Source organism: Molothrus aeneus, chromosome 18 (assembly GCF_037042795.1).
Source record: "Molothrus aeneus isolate 106 chromosome 18, BPBGC_Maene_1.0, whole genome shotgun sequence".
Taxonomy (NCBI): domain Eukaryota; kingdom Metazoa; phylum Chordata; class Aves; order Passeriformes; family Icteridae; genus Molothrus; species Molothrus aeneus.
In genome coordinates, this window is record NC_089663.1 from 10,697,704 (window position 1) to 10,719,183 (window position 21,480).

Below are 21,480 nucleotides of genomic sequence, written 5' to 3' on the forward strand. Positions count from 1 at the left end.
GGAGGCTCGGCAGGAAAACACCCTCAAACACCCCCATTCCTGTTCCTGCTCGGCCACGTCTTCCCCAGCTCCGCGGGCTGGGACCCAAGGGACCTGTGCGGTGGCAGAAGTGGGCCAGATGCCGTCTCAAATCCCATTTCTCATAATTTTCCAAATGATCTTGTGGCGAAAGGCAGCGCGGGCTGCTGCCCACGTCCAGCCAGAGCGGATCAGGACAGTTGTCCCACAGTTGTCCCGCACCGTGGGCGAGGGGCTCGGCCGTGACAGAGCGGTCACAGCGTCCCTTGGTGCCGAGCAGGACTGAGAACTGGTGTGGGTGGACACGGGTCAGGCTCAGCCATCCCGCTGCCATCCTGGTGCCATCTCATCCCAGGGGAGCAGGGGCCCCGCGGCAGAGCCACAGCCGCCCACTCTGCCGTGGGAAATGGAGCAAAAAATAAACTTCCACTGCACCTTTTTCCAGTAAAGGGCTGGACTGTGGTTTGTACTGTCACGTCTGGCGCATTGACATCCCCCAGTCGTGTTACTGATTGTACCAAGAGTTCCTACAAAGCCTTGTCTGGAATGGCAGCGGTGCCAGGGACAGATCCCCACGCAGAGGCCGCTCACACTGGGCAAGCAAAAGTCACGGCAGAGCCCAGGGATGTGGCAGCTGGGATTTCACACACACCGCACAATGGATTTGTGGGTGGTGGGAAGGTGGAAGCTGCAGGAATTTGCCCTTGGAGAGTGGGCTGGGACACACTGAGCCATTTGTAAACATCTGTGAAGGTCCATCCTCTGTGGTGCTTTAAATACACCTCAGTTGTTCACCCCATCCATTCCCAATCCATTTCCAGCGAAGAAAAGACCGAAATGCAAACTCCCTGCTGGAGCTGCGCCACCCCTGGACCACAGCCGGTTTGGACAGAGCCCTGCTGCCCTTCTGCAGCCTCAGCAACCCCCCCGGATCAGATTTGAGCCATAACCCCGCAGCCCCTTCGGGCATTGCCAGGGATCCAGGTGGCTCTGCGTCCAATCAGCCTTTCCCAAACCCCACAAGGAAGTGGCTGGGAGCAGCTGACATGATAAAATCTTACCTTGAAATCTGCTTTTTAATTCCTCCTGCCGTTGCTTTATGCATAATTGCACCTTCTGGCTCTTTTCCTGAGAACGGAGGAGCGGCCGGCGGATCCGGGCGCCTGCCCCCCTTCCCGCGGGCGGCTGTCCCAGCTCCCAGCGATCACACTTTTCTTTATCAACTTCATCTATGTCAGAAGCGCCCTCTCAGCGTCCTCAGCCCCAGTGGCCTGAGATTTCTCTTTTGTTTTGCTTCCTGTATGGATTTTCTCAGTCCCCTACTGCTAATTCACTACCCCCGACTTCTGCTTTTTTTTTTTTTTTTTTTTGTTTGTGTGTGTGGAGCTGCGCAGATGCTCTTACACACACACACACTCACTCACTCAGGCGCTGCTGCTTCCCTTCCGCTCTGCGCTGCCCTCAGCTTTTAACCATTGCTGCTTTCTTCTGCTGTGTAAAACCCTTTACCAGCCTCCGGCCGTCCTTCCCGCTTCCCTTCTCAATTGCTCTGCTCTGCCCCATTCTGTTTCCAGGATGGGTGGGGTGGTTTTTAAGCGGCTCATTCGCACGTCTCAAGGTGCGATGTGATGGGTTTCAGGTGACCTCTTCCATCCCACTCTGAGGAATTGTCCGTCCCAACCTGCCCCGAGGGGGTAACAACATCTGGAAATGCTTGGCTGTGAGGGTCTGTGCCGAGCTGGAAAACGCCCCCCCCCAAAATCTTAGCCTGGCTTTTACCGAGGTTGGGTGTGGGGGAGACGGTAACGGAGGTGGTGATTGAGGGATGATTGGGTTGGTTATGGAGGGGGTGTTGATGGGCAGGGCGGTGATGGAGCGGGATGGAGGCACTGACGGGGGCTGGCTGTCCCCGCCGAGCCCCGCCGCGCTCCGGCCGCCGTGCCCGGGCTCCCGCCGCCCTCTCCCGGCCCTTCCCCGCGCTGCAGCCGCCGCCTCCGGCCCTTCCCCGCCTGCCCGGGGGCAGCTCCGGTGCCGGCCTGGAGGCGGCGGGGGACGGGAACCCCGCGTGGGAGCGGAGCGGAGCAGGTCCCGCACCCCCAGAGCGCCGCGCCCGCCCCACGCCCGCGTTCTGTGACATTGGGGACTCGTTCGCCTGGAACGCCGAGGCACGGCTTGGGATCCATCTGGGTTCCCAAGGGGGGGATGGCTCTGCCGGGGACCCGCACGCAGCCGGGTATCCGAGAGCCCCCGGCACCCCCAGCACCCCGAGATTCCCGGCACTGGGGGTGACTCAGAGCCCCCGCTCACCTCGCTGAGCTTTCCAGCACTCGCTGCTGTGTAATCACACCAAATCACCGGTCATGGGAGCAGCAGGAAGCGGGGGCCAAGGGCATCCCACATCCAGAAATGCTCCTGGCACCCCCTCACCTCCTTCCAGACCCTTTTCTTCTCCCTTTTCCCCTGCTGTCGGGCAAGCCCAACATGGGAGTTCATTTTCCCATTTTTCCCATCAAAACTTAATGGGGAAACTGAGGAATGAGGTCTGGGGTTCCTCCTGGGGGGACACTGGGGGACAACGGGGAAAATATGGAGCTGCTCAGAAAGGGAAGTCCTGGAGCTTGTGCAGCAGCACGTGACTGTCCCAAGAGAGACCCGATGGGAAGCAAAAATCCCCAGGGGAATTTTGTTGGTGTTTTTGAGGAATTGGGATGATTTTCCAGAGTAGCTGTGGAAGAGGAACAACTTCTGCAAGATGAACATGTGGTTTTGGAGTCCCAGGAAAGGAAAGCAGAGCTGGGAGTGCTGTTGACTTTTTCCAATTACCCGAGCTGCTCTAATAAAGATATTGCTTCTCCCCACAGCCCTTCCCGTTCTAATCTTGCCATGTGAAAAGGCATCTCTGAGCTAGGCAGGGAGATAAGTGCTGCAGAGCCCCAAGAGCTTCCCACCAGCGACCTTGAACAGAGCTGCTCTGCTCAGGAGGGAAGATAAAGCCCAGATGGTTTTAGTGCTGGTTTGAATCCCTTTTTATAGCCTGAAAGTGAAAGTCTGCAGGTGACAAGGAAAACCCTCGGTGAACTGAAAACCTCTGACACAAGAAGAAATTTGCAAAGTCCTGAGCAGCTGTGCAGGGGAAAAAAGGCATCTGTGGGTGGGGAGTGAACCACAACCTGTGGCAGAGGTCAGGGACAGCAGGGTTTCTGGGATGGGGACCTGTAAAATTGTTGCCAGTGCCTCCATTGCCAAAATGCACACATGGCTGTAGAGCAGAGCAGGGGGATGAAGAAACTGGAGGAAAGGGACAGGAGATAAGGATAAGGAGATAAGGAGAGCAAATCCTTGACGCTGGTATTTACTGGGACATGGTGAGGACAGCAACACTGCCAAGGTGGTCCTGTGAGCCTGGAAGGCCAACCAAGAGCAGAAGTCAGACTGGAGGCTTGTCCCCACTCAGCCTCTTCTGTCCCTCTGCACTGAGACCACCCCACACGCGGCTGTGGCCCAAGGATACGGCTGGAAGGTCAGGAGAGCAGCCAGGACTTGCAGCCTGGTCCCCTGCAGCATCCCCCACCCACACAGGACCAGTCCATGTCCTGCCACCAGCCCTCCTTGAGGGGCTTATGTTAGCCCCCTCATCCACCAACCTCTGCCCGTTCCCTGCCAGATGTTCCCAGAATCCCAATTCTTTCCCTCCAAAATGTGATCAAAAATTCAACGTTGTGCAGCCACCTTCAGGACTAAACTCCTGGGTTTCCCACACATGTGCACATCCCCGAGTAAACCCATACATTCATCCAGGGATATCCTCTGCACCCTCCAGTGCGTGCCCCCACCTCTCCCGCATTCCCCCCTCGCTCTCCCCGCTGTTGTCCCGGTGCCCGGAGCCGTGACCTGCGGCAGGTTTTGGACCAAGCCAGGAGCTCCCTGCCCCAGGGCCGAGCTCCGGAGCGTTTTTCCAGCTCCTCCCTCCCGGCCGCGGCCGCGGGGATGGGCGGTGGCGGAGGCGGAGGCGGGCGGGAGCAGCGCTCCGCCCGCGGGGCCGGGCCGGGCCGGGCCGGTGGGAGCCGAGGACAAAGGTGGCCGTGCGGGAGCCGTGCCCCAAAGCCCCCTCGCACCATCCGAGCCCGGATCCAGCGCTCTCACGGCCACCACGGCCACGCGCCTGTCGTTGATGCTGGTGGCCGCCGCAGACCGGAGGTAGAGTCCAGGTGAGTGCAAAGTCTGGCACGGCGAGGCCACCAGCCATTAGGGGACAGGAGCAGCGGTGGCCTTGCCCGGGTGACAGGGTTCATGGCCACGGCTCTCTGGAGCGGCAGCCAGATCCGCGGCGCCGGCCAAAACCTTCCCTGCGCGCCGCGGGGAGGAGCGGCGCGACGCGGAAAACGCGGCGCCGGCGGGAAGGTCACCTGTGCCAGGTGACGTGAGGCACCGGGACAGGCCCTGCTTGGGGCTCCTCCGTGGGAAAACAACTCAGCCGGGGTGGTGGTGGAGGGGTGAACCCCGTCCCCAGCGAGCCTTGGGCAGCCAGAGCCCACCGGGCATCCGCGGGACTCAGCACCTTATCTGGGAGCGCGCTTATCCCGGCTGTCCCGGCGTTGTTTATTCAGCAGCTCCATTTCCTGGGCGCCAGGGCTGCCGCCAGCCAGCACGAACAAAAAGGCGATGGTTCGTTTCCGTGCAATCAAGGCGCAGCGCTGAGCACCCTCTGTCCCCGCAGGGCGCGGAGCCATGAAGCTGAACGAGCGGAGCTTGGCCTTCTACGCCACCTGCGACTCCCCGGCCGACAACTCCGGCTTCCTCTACAAGCGCGGCGAGCGGCACACGGCCTATCACCGCCGCTGGTTCGTGCTCAAGGGAAACATGCTCTTCTACTTCGAGGAGCGGGACAGCCGGGAGCCCGTGGGCGTCATCGTGCTGGAGGGCTGCAATGTGGAGCTCTGCGATTCGGCCGAGAACTTCGCCTTCGCCATCCGCTTTGGCGGCAGCAAGTCCCGCACCTACGTGCTGGCGGCGGAGAGCCAGGCGGCCATGGAGTCGTGGGTGAAGTCGCTGTCCCGAGCCAGCTTTGACTACATGCGGCTGGTGGTGCGGGAGCTGGAGAAGCAGCTGCAGGAGATGAGCCGGGGGCTGCCCGGAGGATGCGGGGGCTCCCAGGACGCTCCCGGTCCTTGGAAGCCGATGCCACCGGGGCTGGAGCAGTGCCGGGAGCGGCTGCCGGCTCTGCCCGCCGTCCCGCCGAAGGAGAACGGCTGTGCGGTGTGGAACAACGTGCCGGGGCCGGAGCGGCCGCCCGACACCTCTGGCTGCGGTGGGCACGATGAGGAGGGGGCGCCGCGGCCGCCGCCGCCGCTGCCGCCGCGCCGGCGGGTGTCGAACGGCGGGACAGCGAGCGCCGGGCCGGCCGTGGCACAGAGCCCGTCCACATTCTGCCGGCTCCACGAGCAGTACAGCCGGGAGGTGGCCCGGCTCCGGCAGGACTGGCAGCAGAAACGGCGTGGCTCCCAGCCCTGAGCGGTGGATGAGCCCTGGGAACCTACCAGGAGCTGGGGCAGGGTGGAGGTGGCCGTCCTTGGTGATGGCCATGTCCCCTCCTCACCCCGGGGTGTGCAGACCTGGCTGTGGTGGTGATGGACGCCTGCTGGTGGTGCCAGCAAGGGCTGGGCATCAAGGGACACCAGTGCTGGTCTGTGATGGGGAAATGGGCACCACAGGAGTGCCCTCCAGCCATGCCCCCGTGTGGGTTTGGGGTTGCTCCACTCAGCATGAGCAAACTTGCAAACCACTCACTGACTGAGGCCTCCTGGAAATCGACCTCTGCTCTGGCTGTGCTGGGGCCTCTTGGTGTCCTTGCAGTGGGATCACGCCTTGACAACTTCTGGAAGAGGATTGTGATGGGATCTCGCCCGCCTGAGATCTCTCCCGTGTGGGCTCCACAGTGGAGAGCCTGCCACAGACTTCCCCTCCTGGCCCAGCACAAGGCTGAGGTCGGCTGAGCTCTGCCAGATCCCTCTGCTCCAGCAGGATGTGGTTTGAAATGAAAATATCAGTGAGCGCAGCCCTTCCTTAATGGCAGCAGCAGCTCTGCATGCTCCGGGGAGCTGGTGACGCCCAGCCCCGGGCATTTCACAGGGAGCAGTTGCTGCTTGCAGCCTGGAGGGTGAATATGGGGGGTCAGACCTTGGGGGAGTTCAGCAGCTGCAGGTAGTGCTTTGCTGGTGGGTATTTTGGGACAGCACATCATGCCCCTGCCAGCTCACTAAGGGGAAGCATCGCTCGTGGTGGCAAATGGGAATGTGTGTGTCAGCAGCAGAGCGTGAGGAATGATTCATGTGCCAAACCAGAGCAAAGCTGGTGTCTCATGCCTGTGTTTCTATCTTATTTCCACATCAGAAAGTCCAGCTGCTGGCCCAGAGGTGGAGTGACCCACCCTGGCGCAGGAGGGAGCAGTCAGGGTCCCCTGGCTTATGCCTGGGTGGCTCCAGCTCCTTTTGCTCCCTTGGGACAGGCACAAGATTTTTCTACAATAAAAGTTGTTTCAGAACTTCCCTCCCATCTGTGGTCCTTGTTTGTGCCTCTTAGCTCCTGGGGAGGGGGGTCCAGGTGGGAATTAATTTATTGCTTTATTTTAATCCTCCTTCTGTGCCCACCATGTCTGTGGGGCTGATCAGGGACTGTGTCACCCGAAGGGGACATGGCCAATGCCAGGGTCTTGCAGTGCCCTGGAGCGCCGTATGTCCCTGCAGGGATGGGGTGAGATGGGATGGGGCCACCCTGGAAACATCAGGACACCCAGTGCCAGGGTGGTCCCATGTCAGGGCATCTCTTAACCAGGACAAAATATCTGTCCCCTTGTTGATGCCACACAGGGACCAAGGACTCTGCCCTTGTGAAAGTGGCCAGCACATCCCCATCTCCCTGCCCACACATCCCACCTGCATGAATGTCTCCAGTTTCTCTTTAACACAGGGTCTGGCAGAGGCTGGGCAATCACTTCTTGGGGAAACTGAGGCACAAAGCCAGCCAGGGTCACCTGCTCACCGAGAGCCCTGCAGAGCATGGAGCCTGTCCCTGGCCAGGCATGGCATCTCCCTATGGAATCTGGCATTTGGAGCAGTGCCAAGGGCAGCCAGGGTGCAGCTGCACCCAGATGGTTCTTGTGGCTCCATCCTTTGCCGCAGGGGAAGATCCTGGTTTCCATGGCAGCTGGCACAGCTTCTCCAGACGTTCAGATATCCATCAAAAAAAAGTCCTTCTCAACATGTTAGCTGACAAACAAGCTCAAACAGATATGCAACATATGGATTTATTAATTCATCAGACACAAACAGCCCTGCCTGGTGTCAGAAGCTGCTGACTTGCCCAGCGATGGTTGGCTCCGAACAAGAGCTGTTCTGGGGCATGGTGCCACTGGCACTGCCAGGCTGGACAGGGCTTTGGGCAACCTGGTCTAGTGGAAGGTGTCCCTGCCCATGGCAGGGGGTTGGAGTAAGATGATCCTTAAGGTCTCTTCTAACCCAAACCATCCCAGGAAACAATGATTTTATGATAAACCAAGATGAAACTCATGCTGCAGGATGCTGAGCTACCCCAGGGGCAGAAGCAAACCTGCATCAGGGATGAGCACAGGAATTTCATAGAGCAGGATCACACCCTGAGCTGGACTAACCCCATTTAAAGCCCTCTTTTTTTATCCCCCAGGCACTGGGATAATGAGAGCTCTTGCCACAATCCCAAGGCAAAGTTGTGACTTCTGAGGGTGCCAACACCAGGCACTGGGCAAGTGTGAGAGGGGTCCCCATTCCATCACCTCCAGACAAAACACACCCCAAGGCCAGAGTCGTATCCAACTTCTGTATTTAGTGGCTCTTTACAGAACTCGTTCCTTCCAAAATTGTTAAACAAAGTTCATTGATCTCATAGAAACTTTTGAAGTACAGAACATGAGCCTAACAAAAACGTGACCGGTGTGTCCCGCTGGCTTTCATACAACAGGATTGCCGTGCTCAGGACTATCCCAAGTGCTTCCTCAAATCCCGTTCCACTAAAGCTCCCTCTAGCACACAACGGAGAAGGCAGGCAGTGGTCACACCTCCACCTTCCACAGCACGGTGGCAGAGCAGCCATGGGCACCCTGGGGTTTGTCAGGGCACGAGGGGCAGGCAAGGAGAGCTGTGCCCTCACCCAGCATTGCTCCACTACCACCCGAGTACAAAAATACCTTCTATTCTGATAAAAACATCTACAGTGGAAAATCAGTCAATGGGAGCCTGGCAGGGCCTTGTGGGCAATGGCTGATGCTGTGGGGGCAGGGGACAGGGCAGAGCAGCCCAGCGTGGGACACTCCACATTGTTTAAAGGCATTTTGTTAGCAGAGGCTGGCTGGAGGCGGTGGGGTCAGGGAGGTGACAGGGAGCACACTGGGATGGTGCCACCACTGAGCTCCTGTGTCTGCACAGCATCAGCCCTGGAAAGCCAAAGCTCGGTGGTGCTTTGCCCAGCTCAGGGTTGAGCTTGCCCAATTTAGGCAGGAGCCTGCTGTGACATCCCAGAGCTCATCCTGACATCACTGACATCCACTGCCTGGGACATGGCTGTGGGAAGGGGATGCTCTTCCTGCCCAGGTGCTCTCCCTAAAAACTGGGCTGTGATGCTGGAGCAGCCCTGAGTAGGGCTCAGCCTGTGAGTGGGTGGCTCACGATTTTTTGGGTGCTCACCTCAAGCACTGCTGCCCCAGAGCCAAAGCTCAGAGGCTCCATCTTTCCTGAATGGACGGGGAACCGGGATGCCATGGATTCCATCCCCAGCGAGCTGGTACCATCCTCAAGCACCACACCCAGAGACATTTTCCCATCCCACTCCCAAAATCCCAAGCTCACTCGGGTTGCTTTCTCTGCTTTTGCCTCATTTTCTCTCCTCCTTTGGGAGCTGGCGCGAGCTGCACCATGGCAGATGGGAAGATGGGAGCTGCCACCGGCTGCCGGCTGGAGGAAGCGCGAGGGACGGCGTTGGGACCATGCTACATCTTGTTCCAGAAGGCTATTGCAGACATTTCTACAACATATACAACCGCACGGGACATTCTGTGTTACAAAGGCTTCCAAAAACATGAACCACCAGAACTAAATACATACTCGATGGCGTTGGGGGCTTTAGAGTCTTCAGGGACTAGGACGCAGTCTCTGGCTGGGGCAGAAGCGATGCAGTGTCTTACAGACAGGGGTGAAAACTGCAAAAGTTTCTTAAATTTGGTCAGTCTCATAGTGCTTCTTGATGGCTTTGCTCAAAAAGTCTTTTCTGTGGGGTTGGTTTTCTTTTTTTTTTTTTTTTTGTTTATTTGTTTTTAATCTCATCCAGTGGCAAACTACAAGACTTCAGTGTACATTTAATGACACGACTGCTACATCATCTTGATTTTATAGCTATCTTTAATATCAAAGCAGCTTAAGCTGTTAATAAATTCCAAAGTATCCTTTTATTAAAATATCTAAAAGAGGTCTATAAATATTTTTTGTTTTTTTGTTTTTTCTTTTCTAAAATTGTTCCCAGTTTTTCACATTTAAAACAAAGCCAGAGGGGTGGGGCAGATTCATAGAGAGAGGTCCCCTCTTTTTCATGGGCGCTTCTCTTCCGTGGCGCCGGCCACTCGTCACCTCTCGGTGCACACTGCATTTATCAAAATATATATATGTGTGGGGGTGTATATATATATTTGGGGTGTCAGGGGGCTCAGAACTCCCACTCGAGGGCCTCCTCGCGGTTGGCAGCCCGCTCCAGGCGGTGGATGATGTTGTTGAGGTTGGCCATCTTCTCATGGCGCCGCTGCACGCTGGAGCTGAGCCGGGGGCCGGGAGCCGGTGGAAGCGCCGGCGAGACCGGCCCGGCAGAGGACGGTCCTGGTGAGGCTGAGCCGGTGAGGCCGGGCGAGGAAGCTGCCGAGGGCGACGTTGGGGACACCACCAAGCTGCAACGGGATGACCCTGCAGAGGACTGGGAGCTGTCGGGGTGTGGCGGCGGCGGAGGTCCCCCAGCGGTGGCACCGGCGCGGCCTCCCCGCCGCGGGAGGCCGGGGGCGGTGGCGTGGGGGGCTGCCCCCTGCTCCTCCTGGGGAGGTCCGGTCCCTTCGGCCGCTCCGGCCGGGCTGCGTGAGTCCCGCCGGCGGCTCCAGCCGCCCGCATCGCCCTGCTCCTCCTTCACCTTCACGGGCACAGCGGCACAGGGGGGCTCCCCACCCACCAACACGGGTTTGTGGTCCTCTGTGTCCGAGTCGGGGCTGTGGGGAGCCCGGCGCCCGGGGATGGCCGTCCCACCACTCTGCTCCGGGTCCGTGTCATTGTCCTGTGCACCCTCCACCAGCATCTCTCGGCGCATCCGTGACCTGCGGGACACAACCACGGAGGAGTGGCAACAACCACCCATTGCCCCATGCACATTGTCCACTCCAATGTCACCCAAGGATGAAACCTGTGCTGCTCCCCAGGGCTGGGCTGCTGTGGGGATGGATCCCGCGCTCCAGCAGCCTCCATAAGGCATTTCCTCCCCCTTTGCAGAGATTCCGCTCTGGAGTGAGCAGGTGGATGTGAGCATGGAAACCACTTTAGATGCTCAACATGACTTGGTCAAGGTAGCCAACACCACCCACCAACCTGGGGACCTCCAGTGGGTCTGCACCTCCCATCTAGGGAAGAGTGATGGGGAAGGCCGGAAGGGGAGAAGTGACACCCCCTCCGTGGCACAGCACCCCCAAAGCCCAGGAGTGCCCATACCTGTAGTTGTGGAACCAGTTGATGACGGTGTTGGTCTTGAGGTTGAGCTGGAAGGAGAGCAGCTCGATGGTCTGCTGGGAGGGATATGGCTCCAGCTGGTAGGCTTTCTTTAGGGCTTCCTTCTCCTCCGGCGCCAACACCACCCGCGGCTTCTTGATCTGGAGCAGGCTGAGGTCCTGCGGCGGCGCGCTGGGGCTGGCGCACTCGGAGCGGGCGCTGGGGGACTCGCTGTCCGAGCCAGCGCTCATCAGCCCGTACCGGCGCTTCAGGTAGGCTGCAGGAGAGGACACCCAGCTGGCACCGCTCGCCCCCCAGCCCAGGACCCCCCTCAGCACCCAGCAGGGCCGTGTCACCCCATCCCTCACCCTTCTTCTCCAGCTTCTTCATGTCGCGCAGCTTCTCCACGTTGTGGGGGTCGTTGAGCCAGAGCTGCATGCGGACGAAGGGCTCCCTCCCCTTCAGGCTCAGCTTGTGCCACGGCTTGGGCCTGGAGAGGAGATCGGACACCGAGCCCTGCGTCAGGCCCAGGATGCTCTCCCCAAACAGCCGCTGGCCTGGCGGAGGAGAAGCAGAGGTGGTTAGCAGGGTAGAGCAGTGGGATGGGTGCTGCAGTCCCCCTGCAGAGCAGGTGCACCCCATTTCCCAGCCAGCATCCTCCTGGAATTCCCATGAGCACCCACAGAACAATGTCTGGGAGGGGGGGGGTTATATCTACAGGAATTGGGGTGCTGGATCCATGCAGTCTCACCAGCAGCTCCCAAAAACCTGGGCAGAGAGAGGGCCCGCACCTAAATTGTTGTCTGTCAGGACCTCCTTGACCTTCTTGGTGATGGAGTAGGTGTCCAGCTCGGGGGACATGGCGACAATCTCCTGGATGCCCATGGGGCCCTGGCTGTTGGGATACATCTTCCCGCCCAGCGCAGGCGTCGAGCGGCTCTCGGGCTGCTGGTTTTCCTTGCTGCTCTCCAAGGACAGGGTGAGGGGCTCCTGGCAGCCCTTCTCATGCTCTGAGGGGCTGGGGGGCGGCGAGGGGGACAGCTGGGGTTCCGCCGGGCTGGCTGTGTGACACCAGGGCAGAGGGGTCAGCAGGAGGGGACAGGGCAGGGAGCAGGAAGGACATCTGGGGGATGCCTGTGGCTTTGCCCTCTACAGAAGAGGGATACCAGCCAAGCTTCTTCAGTGGCTACAAAGTGGGAGATGGTGGTGGTGGAATAATTAAAGAGAGAAAATGCCACCAATATAACACAAAAAATCCAGTTATTGCTTTATGTCAGGCACAAAGCCCAAGATTTTTGATGTGGCTTTCCTTTTATTTTTGTTTTAAATGAAGGGGGTTGGGGATGAAAGGGGCTTCCCAGGATCTAGCAATCCCAGAGTGTTGCTATTGGAGTTGGCAGGGATAGCTCTTCCCAGTGCTGGGGTAGGAGCAGGACAAACTCACTGGGATGCAGGGGATGGACACAGAAGTGGTGGGTACACTGATGGCACATGTGGACAGTGATGTCACTTACCCTGGGAAGGTGTGGGCTGCTGGCTGATCCCCTGGCCCAGCTGGTCTGTCAGCCAGAGCTGCATGCGGATGAAGGGCTCCCGACCCTTCTGTGTCAGCTTGCTCCACGGTTTGGGCCGCGACAGCATGTCACTCACACTGCCCTGGGACAGTCCCAGCACCTGGGCACCACGCAGGTGTCACCCACTGAAGGTGGGCTGCACTCCCCCCGTGCTGGGAAGCCACCTGCCCTCCATTCCCCTGTCAGGGGAGGGGGAGCAGGGTGCCACCCACTGCCACCCACTGCCCCACAGCACGTCTGGACCTCCTGTCCCCTGCCATGGGTGCTGATGGTGGGTCCCCCTGGGATACCCAGTGGGTTGGGAGGCTGGTCCCCAAAGGGCTCTGTTCAGGGGACTGGGCATTCTTGGTGGGAGGTGCCACCAACTAATTAATGGTGGCCACTGGGAGACTGGGCTTGGGTCAGATCCTGAGGACTCAGAGTCCTCCAAGGGGAAACAGATCAGGAAAAGGAAGACTCCGGAAGGAGCTGGTGAAGGCCATCAATGAGCCCCAGGCTCGGGGTCATGGAACAGAGGAGACACCAGACCCCCCCTTCTCCAGGCTGGTACCTTCTCTCCGAAGATCCTCTGGCAGATGCCGTTCTTGGCCAACTTCTCCTTGACCTGCCGGGTCAGCTCCAGCGTGTCCACCTCCCTGTACATGTACATCTCATACTGCTCCGGCGTCAGCGGTGGCACCGTTGGCTTCAGGGTCCGTGGCACGTACGTGGGGTAGTAGGACAGACGCCCGCCAGCCGCCGGCTCCGCGCCGGCTCCCTCCGCCTTCATCTCCGACAGCCGCTGGGGCTCCTCGTCCACCGGCTGCAGCTCGTCCTCGTTGGTGCCACCCTCGCTGGGCTCGCCCCGCGGCCAGCCCCGGCCGTTGGCCATGCTGGAGTAGCTGGAGGAGGAGGAGGACAGCGAAGGCGACACGGAGGTGTAGGGCCGGCTGAGCAGGCTCCGCTCTGACGCCCAGTGCTGGTCGAAGTAGGAGCCGGCGTCGCCGATCTCTGACTTCACCTTGCGGATGATGCTCTGGACGAAGGCGGCGGGGGAGAGCACGGCCAGGGGCGTCTGTGGCGGGCCAGGGCTGGCCCCGCTGCCCTCCTCCTGCTTGATCAGGGCGGGGGTGATGTTCTGGCTGACGGTGCCCAGCGTGGAGCGCTCGGTGGGCGCCGCGTCCCCCCCGCGCCCGCCGGCCCCCGACTCCATGTCCAGCAGCGCCTGCTGCTGCGCCTGCATCTCCCGCCGCGCCTGCTCCAGGATGCTCTTGATGGCGTCTTCTGAGCTGCTGCTGCCTGCCCCGTTGGCCACTGCCTGTGATGCTGATGGTGTTTTGGGCTCCCCTGCAGAGAAAAGGGGTGAGGGCAGCCCCGAGGAGCAGCACATGCTGTTTACTGTGTGGCCACAACTCAGAGTGTGGGAGAAAAGTGGTTTATCCCAATCTGGTTTGGAGCAGCAGCATCCACAAAGCAAAAGCATCAACGGCCCAACTCAAAGCCAACTTCTTTTTTGATGATTGCAAAATAAATCCCATTACCAACAATGCGATAGACAAACATGTTTGTTTTCCCTGCCTGTTTTTCCACTGTTCCTGTCTAATTTAATTCTCCAGGATTCTGCTTTCTCAGCAGACTACCTGTTTTAATGTATTTCATTTCTTGTAATTGACTGTGAGAGCAGCTGCTTTAATGATACCTCGTGCCAGATGGATCCTGAATACTCATTTAATCATCTGGTTTGGGGCCGGGGGGAGGAAAAAGAGTGCATCCAAAGTTTCTGAAAGCCCAGATCTGAACTCTGCTGCACAGGGACTCTTCCATCCCACATGGTATTTCCTTCCATCATGCCCAAAAATTCTCCATGGATGTCAATGGGTGAAACACCCCCAAAAAGGCAATTTTTGGGACGGGACCCACAGCCACAAAGCACTCAGCAGCTGGCACCCCTTTGGGTGCTGCTGCCACAGGGCAGAGCAGGGACTTGGCCACCCCTGGAGCCACCCCCATGGCTGCACCTACCTCCCTTCTGCGACTCAATCTCCTTTTTTGCCTGCTCCAGGATGCTTTTGATGGCGTCGTCAGAGCCGGTCTCCGGTGTCCTGATCCGTGGTGTGATGCTACCTGATCAAAGAGGCAGGATAACAGCTTTGTCACCAGCACTGGTTTTACAAGCTCCACTTGTATGTCAGGAAGTATTTACTGCTCCTCATGTTCGGTTATTTTTAGGGATGCTGGTTTGAAGACAAATGTCACTCCCGATTAGTCGCTACCGGAGCACAGGGAGTCCTGGTAGCCCTGGCTGCCAGCTCCTGCCTCTGGCACAGCATCTCCCACCACCCTGCTCATCCCAACCAAGGGCACCCTCTCCCCATCAGGAGCAGAGACACGGGCACAGAGACCATGTCCCCATCCCTGGCACTGTGCCCTCCTGGCTGTGCAAGAGAAGTGTTAATGATGGATCAGATCCAGGGGATAAATCAGAGCCCCCCAGGCTGGAAACAGCAGGTGCCTGGACCATGGGTGTGCATTGTCCAGTCCTGGTGCCCCCACGGGAACTCGAGTGACCAGCTGCCACTGCTGAGACGTGGCCAGCAGCCACTGTCCCCAGAGATGGGAGTCACCATTCCATGACAGTGCCAACACTGCACCAAGGTTCCGCAGCACTAAAACTTCATTATTTTAATGAAATATTCCCGAGCATATTGATTCATACGGCACAGAACAGCCTAATGAATAATTAAATGGCACTTGTCAGAATAAATGAGTAAAGCACGTCCAGGGATGCAGTTCCACAGCCATGGGTTGTTGTTAATTGCTGCCGTTTGCCAGGGCTCATCCCACCCAGCAGCCAGCTCCATCCCAGCAGGGAAAATCCTGGGGTGCCACTGGTGGGACCAGCATCCCAGCACATCAGGATCTGGTGAGCCCCCCTGCCACGGCATGGGGCACCCCTGGGTGAACTGGGGTGCACTGGGAGGGGGACAGGACCCAATGGCCGGGGCCACCCCAACCACTCACCTCTCTGGCGCACCTGGATAGTCCTCAGGGCCAGCACGTTCTGCTCATCGGACAGGAACTGCTTCATCTTGATGAACGGCTCCTTGCCCTTCACCGTCAGCTTGTGCCAGGGCTTGGGCCGCGCCAGGATCTCGCTGACGGAGCCCTGTGACAGCCCCAGCACGTAGTGCCCGAAGACCCTCTGCCCAATGTTGTGCTTCAGCAGCTGCTCCTTCACCTGGAAGGCGATTTCGGCCGTGTCCAGCTGCTCCTCCTCGCTGGAGCTGCTGGCGCTGCCCTCGGAGGGCTCGCCGGGCGGGCTGGTGGCACTGGTGGCCGGCACAGGGACGGGGTGCACGGTGCTGCTTTTGGCCCCAAAGAAGGAGGAGGGGAAGGGCGGTGCCCCGCTGCTGCTCTCGCTCTTGTAGCTGGGCAGAGGGAGGTGGGGGGCTTTGGGGTCCCCTGAAAGCCGCTCGCCCCCCGGGAAAGGGGACAGCGAGAAAGTCCGGGGACCGTCGGGGGCCACGCCGGGGCCAGGCAGCGGCGGGAGGGGAGTGGGGGACGCGGGGTCATCAGCCGGGGCGTGGTGGGGAGATGGGTACGGCTGCTCCATGCCCAGCGGATCCTTCCCTGACTCGTCTTCGGAGTGATCCTCCTCTAGAGATGAAGGAGAGAGAGGGAGACACACTAGAGTCCCCCTGGCCACGGCTCAGGCACAGCCCTGCAGCCAAACAGCTCCTGCCTCAGTTTCCCCAGGTGGCATCCCACCCCACCACAGTCAGGCCACCCACATTCCCACGGATATTCCCAGCAGGATGCCACAGAATTTTAGGTCCCTACCAGTGCTGGCCAGCAGGCTGGGCTTCTCCAGCAGATACTTCTGGGAGGGGTAGAAAGCCTCCTTCCCCAGCACCAGGGCCTCCTCTGCCTTCGAGATGCTCTGCAAGGAGCCAAGCCGAGATGGGGACAGGCGGCGGAGGCACCGTCGGCAGGGCTGGCACAGCCCGGCCAGCGCCTCGGGACGTGCCACGGCACTTGCCTGGGGCAGGCTGCAGCCAGCAGAGGCCACCTTCATCGCCTTCAGGATGCTGGGAGGGAGACAAAGAGGTGACATGGTGGCTGTGTCACAGCTGTGGAGCTGGGACACTGGCAAGGCAGCCATGGGTGCCAGTCAAGCCATACCTCAGCTCAGTTTTGATCTCCTCGTAGTCAGCCTGTGCCTGCAGCTTCTCCTCCAGCTTCTGTGGAGCAGAGGAGGGGACTCCTTGCAGCCAGCTCCTGGTGGCCACACAGCACGGCCGGACCCGTGTCCCCCACCCTGGCACGCCCCAAGCCCCCGCGGGCGCACCTCGATGGCCTCGTTCTTGGCCGCCAGCTGTCCCTCCAGCTCAGCAATCTGGGTGGCAGAGGACTCCTCCAGCTCCTGCAGCGAGCTCTGGAGGTGCTGGACATCCTTCAGGAGCCGCAGGATCTCCCGGTCCTTGGCAGCCAGAGCTGCCTCCAACCTCGACCCTGAGCACATGGAATAGTTCACTTTGTCCTGCTGGGAGAGGGGACACTGTCAGCTCCCGGCCTCCCAAGGTGGGGACAAGGGCCACCCTCCCCATTGGACATGTCCCTACAGGAAGCAGGGCTCAGCTTAGTGCATTGGGGAACTGGTGACAGAGCCCTGAGGAGGGACAGACCTTCCTTCTGCCCTTAAAGGTCTCCCAGGTGCATTTCAGTGCTGTGGGGGTGCATGTCCCCTTCTCTGTGGGAGGCTGAAGGGCACAGCCAGTTCCAGCACCTCTGGGTGAAAACACCCCTGGGGCATTTTGGGTTTGCTCCCCAACACGATGGGTGCTCCCAAACACAAAAAATGCTCCTGCATCAGTGGGGTGCTCCCAAGGGCAGTGGGATGCTCCCGGCTGTGACAGATGCTGCGGGCCCCAAAGGATGCTCCTGGCCCAAAAGGATGCTCCTGGGATGCCCTCACCCCCGTGGTGCCCGTCGGGGAGCAGCAGGCCAGGCGCAGGGAGCTGTTGACCGCCGCCAGCTGCTCCCTCAAACTCTCCACTTCCCTCTGCGCTGCCTCCGCCCGCTGCAAGAGAACAGAACACGAATCACACCAGACACTGCAGCTCATCCCACCCCACACAGGGTCCAGGATCTGCCCAAGTCTGTGCCTCTCCTGAGCATCCCACTCCCACCTCCAGGATCATAAGCTCAGCCCAGATATTTAAGTTTCCCCCATGTATTTGAGGTCCCCATGTCCTAGCACAGTTCCTGATCCCAATCCTTCAGCACTGGCTGCAGACCATCTCCAGGACATTATTTTTTTTTCCACATAAAAGGATGTTTTTATTTACACAAATTGTTCTTTAGACTTCTTTTATTATCCACATCCATTTATTTGTACCTACATTTTCAGAATAAAATAAAAGTAATTAAGAGGAGTGGACAGGACCAAGAGAGATTACACTGGAATCTACCACAGGAACAGTGTGGGTTGTGCCCTAAAACACCCATGAGAGGCTGGAGGTGACAAGTGCCAGCTCCAGCAGCCAAATGGAGCCTGGAAGAAACCCAAACACACCCTTGACCCCACACATGGGACAGAGGGTCCCACCAGGGGGAAGAAACCTGAGCTCACCTTTGTAGGGATTCCCAATCCTGGTGTCTGTTAACCCCTTATCAGTTTTGGGGTTTTATCTCCTTATCTGGGGCAGACACCCAGAGGCCACACAGATGTTCAGGGTGCATGCAGCACCCTGGGCTCTGCAGGGCCAACCCCACCAGCTCCTGCCAAGTCAGCTCCTGGCTCACCTGGTTGGCTTTTTCAAGGTTGGTCATGATCATGGCCACTTCATCTGCCCTGAGACAGAAAACAAGAGGTGTCAGAGGGTGTGGGGGGCACAGACACAGCCCCAGAACAGGGGCAGGAGGCTGAGGGATAAGGATCCCGCTGTTGGAAATGACACAACTTTCAAAATTTTTTTGTAACTTTAGTCAGGGGCTTGTTCGCCTTTCCCCGGGGGAGGAGAACTGAAGTTTCTTTTCAAAAGATTCCGGGGAAGAACTGGGAGTAGCCAGGAGATAAACAGGAGATAAGCGAACATTAACAAGCATTTCCCCCCTGGTGGGTCGGAGACACCTGGTCTGGGAAAAGATCGAGAAGAGAACCCAAGGATGAGGATCCAATTAGCATCGAAGGTGAAGGGATTAATGACCAATAGGAGATGGAATACTAAGGATTGTGTCATTTGAGACCAATGAATGTGAATTTCTGTGGGGTTTTTATGTACAAATACATGAAAGGTCTGGCACAAAACCAGGTGTGATTGAATGAATTTCACTGCATAACCCGGGCATGAGTGGATGAAACAATTTCTGTTGCACATCCCAGACAGAATAAAGCAACGCCCTGGCTCTCCAACATTTAAAAGATGTTGTGGGAGAGTTTGTGTTTTTCTCACACTTTCGGTGACACCACAACTCAGGATGTTCCTGCAGTGGCTTGAAGTATCTCAGCTCCTCAAGCAGCACCTCGGAGATGTCCCAGTGCTGCCAAAAGTGGCTCAGCACAGCTTTGAGCACAACCCAGCCCTGCTGGGAACTTACTTGGACGCCGCTTCCTCGTCGTATTTACAGCGCAGCTCCAGCAGCTCCGTCTGCGTGGCCTTCAGCGCTGGCAAGAGGAAGAGGAGGGTGAGCTGTGGGGTGGGGGCTTGGCCCTGCATGGTCAGCAGCCCCTGTCCCGGCCCCACTACCTGCGTGGAGCACTTTGATCTTCTCCTCTGCCTCCCCCAGCCGAGCGGCCAAGGTGACCTGAGCTTCCTGCAGGCCCCTGCGAGAGACGGGCACCAGGGATGGACCGGGGGCACCGCCGACCCCACAGCCCCCCAAAATCACACAGAGACCCCTCACAGAGTCCCCTCCTCTACCCCATCACTCACTGAAGCCAGGAAAGACCCACCAGTGCATACCAGGATGTGTCCAAGCTGTGTTACCCTTCAATGTTAAGGGGTAACATATTTAAGGTTTATTGCCCCAAGTGTAAAAAAATTCACTTTGGGTAGAAAACGGTCCCTGATCCCTGAGGCTGAAACCCCTCTGAGGGGGGCATGGCAGCCCACCCCCACCTGTAATTAACTGGAGGAGGGGGAGGCAATCAGGGGAAAGTTATTCTGCATTATTTATAGCCTGCACTTGCCAGGAACTTACTCGAAGAGATCTGCAATTTAGGGTTTAAAGATTCTTCATTTGTTTCCCCGGTGCAGCGTGTTAAGGAATAACAATGAAGGCACCAGAGCCTCCGAATTAAAAGGTCATCTAATGAGGTTCACACAGCGACCTGGATTCTACCCAGTCCCAGCAAAGCCATGAGCCAGGGATTCCGAGGAAGGGGACAACAGGAGGGACCTGTCCCGGCTGTGCTTGTGCCTGCTGCTTCCCCAAAACCACCTGGGACTGGGGATGGACAGACAGACAGACAGACACTGGGAGAGTCTGGTGTCGGGTTTCTGAGCATGGTGTGACCGCTCCCAATCGGACAGCAAAGAGAAGGAGAAGGAGGATGGAGGGACAGACACCCCCGTGCAGGAGCAGGGACAGAGCCACGCGTCCTCACAGCGCCCCAGAACCACCCCACTGGCGGCTCTCACGTACTTTTGCTTGTCTGCCTCATGTCTGTGCAGCGGGGTCTCTGTGCCGGGCGCTTTGGCTTTGCCGTCGGGGCCGGGGAGCGGGGGCTCGGCTGCCGGCGACCTCCCCTCCCTGCGCTCTGCGGGGGGACACAGGCACACACACGGCTGCGGAGGGGACAGCAGCGGTGGCCAGGGGGCAGCTCCTGGCCCTGGGACCCGCCCTGCATCCCAGGGATGCTCAGAGGCGGCTGCCCCCCTTCCCCAGCCGGGCGGTACCTTTGGTGCTGCCGAGCTCCGGGTGCTTCTTCCAGGGCCGGCTGAGATCCTTCAGCGGCGGCGGCTCCGGCTCGAGGCGCTGGAGCTGCTGCAGCCGATCCTCCAGGCTCCGGGCAGCCTCCAGCACAGGAGCGGGGTCTGCGGGACATGGGATGGGCGGTGAGCAGCAGGGATGGCCTTCCAGAGGCCCTCTCCCACCTCCCCGTGCCCTGGGGACACCCTGGGTCCTGCCTTTCCCAAAGCCATGGGGACACGCCAGGCCCTGCCTTTCCAGGAGCCATGGCGTCATCCTGCCATTCCAGGAGCCGTGGGGACATGCCAGGTCCTTCCATTCCAGGTGCCATAGGGACACTCCAAGTCACACTTTTCTAGCAGCCATGGGGACATCCTGCCATTCCAGGTGCCCATGGGGACACCCTCCCAGTCCTGCCTTTCTAGGAGCCATGGGGACATGACAAGGTCTGCTTTTCTAGCAGCCATGGGGCCATCCTGCTATTCCAGGTGCCATGGGAACACTCTCGAGTCCTGCCTTTCTAGGAGCTGTGGGGACACGCCAGGTCCTGCTTTTCTAGCAGCCACGGGGACAATCCTGCCATTCCAGGTGCCATGGGAACATCCCTGCCTTTCCCTGCCAGCCCCGAGGCATGGAGGGACGGGCTGGGGGCATGGGGACATCCCCTCCCAGGGCACGGTGGCTCCTGCAGGGCTGGTTTGGGCACAGACAATGGAGGTTTGTGCCGAGGTAAGCAGGTGCATCCAGAGCCCGTCCGTCTTCCCTCTGTCAGCATTACACCATCATTAGCTGGTGTCTGCTCAGCGGGGTGTGCCATTATGTCTCCCAGGGCTGATGTAATTATACATTGACATAATTAACCCAGCAAGCCCATTAAGCAGGCCAGCTAAAAATTCATCTATAATTATTTGTTGTGTGCATGCTAATGAGTCCATCTGCACTGCCATTGTACAACATGAACAAATTAATTTACAAGTCTGGATTTTTTAATAAGTTCAAGAAAATGCCTCCTATTGAGCCAGGTTAATGTAGGTTTGGGGGATTTTTTTTTTTTGGTGTTGGGGTTTTTTTCATGGAAAAGAAGAGGAAAGAAAATAGATTTGAATTCTCCAGGGTCAAAAAGTTAGGCAAACAGGGAAGTGGGATGGAGTTGGGCATGCTACCGTACGGCACGTGGCAGGCATCCAAGGGTAAAAGATAATAACAGTGGGTGGTGGAAAAAAATTCCAACAACT

At 58.6% G+C, this 21,480-nt stretch overlaps 2 protein-coding genes across 3 annotated transcripts in view; one reads left to right on the plus strand and one right to left on the minus strand.

The window, feature by feature from the left end:
• The first annotated feature begins 4,088 nt into the window (after positions 1–4,088).
• PHETA1 (PH domain containing endocytic trafficking adaptor 1) lies at positions 4,089–6,570 on the plus strand. Of its 2 annotated transcripts, none has more exons than XM_066562238.1 (2): positions 4,089–4,226; positions 4,626–6,570. In XM_066562238.1, exon 2 carries the CDS (start codon positions 4,747–4,749, stop codon positions 5,527–5,529), a length of 783 nt encoding a protein of 260 aa, XP_066418335.1. In that variant the 5' UTR covers positions 4,089–4,226; positions 4,626–4,746; the 3' UTR covers positions 5,530–6,570. The 2 variants fall into 2 exon arrangements, with proteins under 2 accessions (XP_066418335.1, XP_066418334.1); XM_066562237.1 differs by having other exon boundaries at positions 4,736–6,570.
• Positions 6,571–7,855: 1,285 nt separating this feature from the next.
• Positions 7,856–21,480, minus strand: part of CUX2 (cut like homeobox 2) — a 62,791-nt gene continuing 49,166 nt past the window's right edge. Inside the window, 17 exon segments of the mRNA XM_066562121.1 lie at positions 7,856–10,393; positions 10,782–11,055; positions 11,147–11,335; positions 11,570–11,839; positions 12,293–12,452; positions 12,903–13,678; positions 14,354–14,455; positions 15,353–15,988; positions 16,172–16,419; positions 16,514–16,572; positions 16,680–16,871; positions 17,307–17,411; positions 18,137–18,185; positions 18,932–18,998; positions 19,081–19,157; positions 19,979–20,093; positions 20,233–20,370. Coding sequence (XP_066418218.1) covers positions 9,745–10,393; positions 10,782–11,055; positions 11,147–11,335; positions 11,570–11,839; positions 12,293–12,452; positions 12,903–13,678; positions 14,354–14,455; positions 15,353–15,988; positions 16,172–16,419; positions 16,514–16,572; positions 16,680–16,871; positions 17,307–17,411; positions 18,137–18,185; positions 18,932–18,998; positions 19,081–19,157; positions 19,979–20,093; positions 20,233–20,370 — 4,106 coding nt within the window. The 3' untranslated portion in view covers positions 7,856–9,744.

Coding starts and splice junctions, on each gene's coding strand:
- PHETA1 (XM_066562238.1), top strand. CDS start 4,747: ATGAAGCTGAACGAGCGGAGCTTGGCCTTCTACGCCACCTGCGACTCC.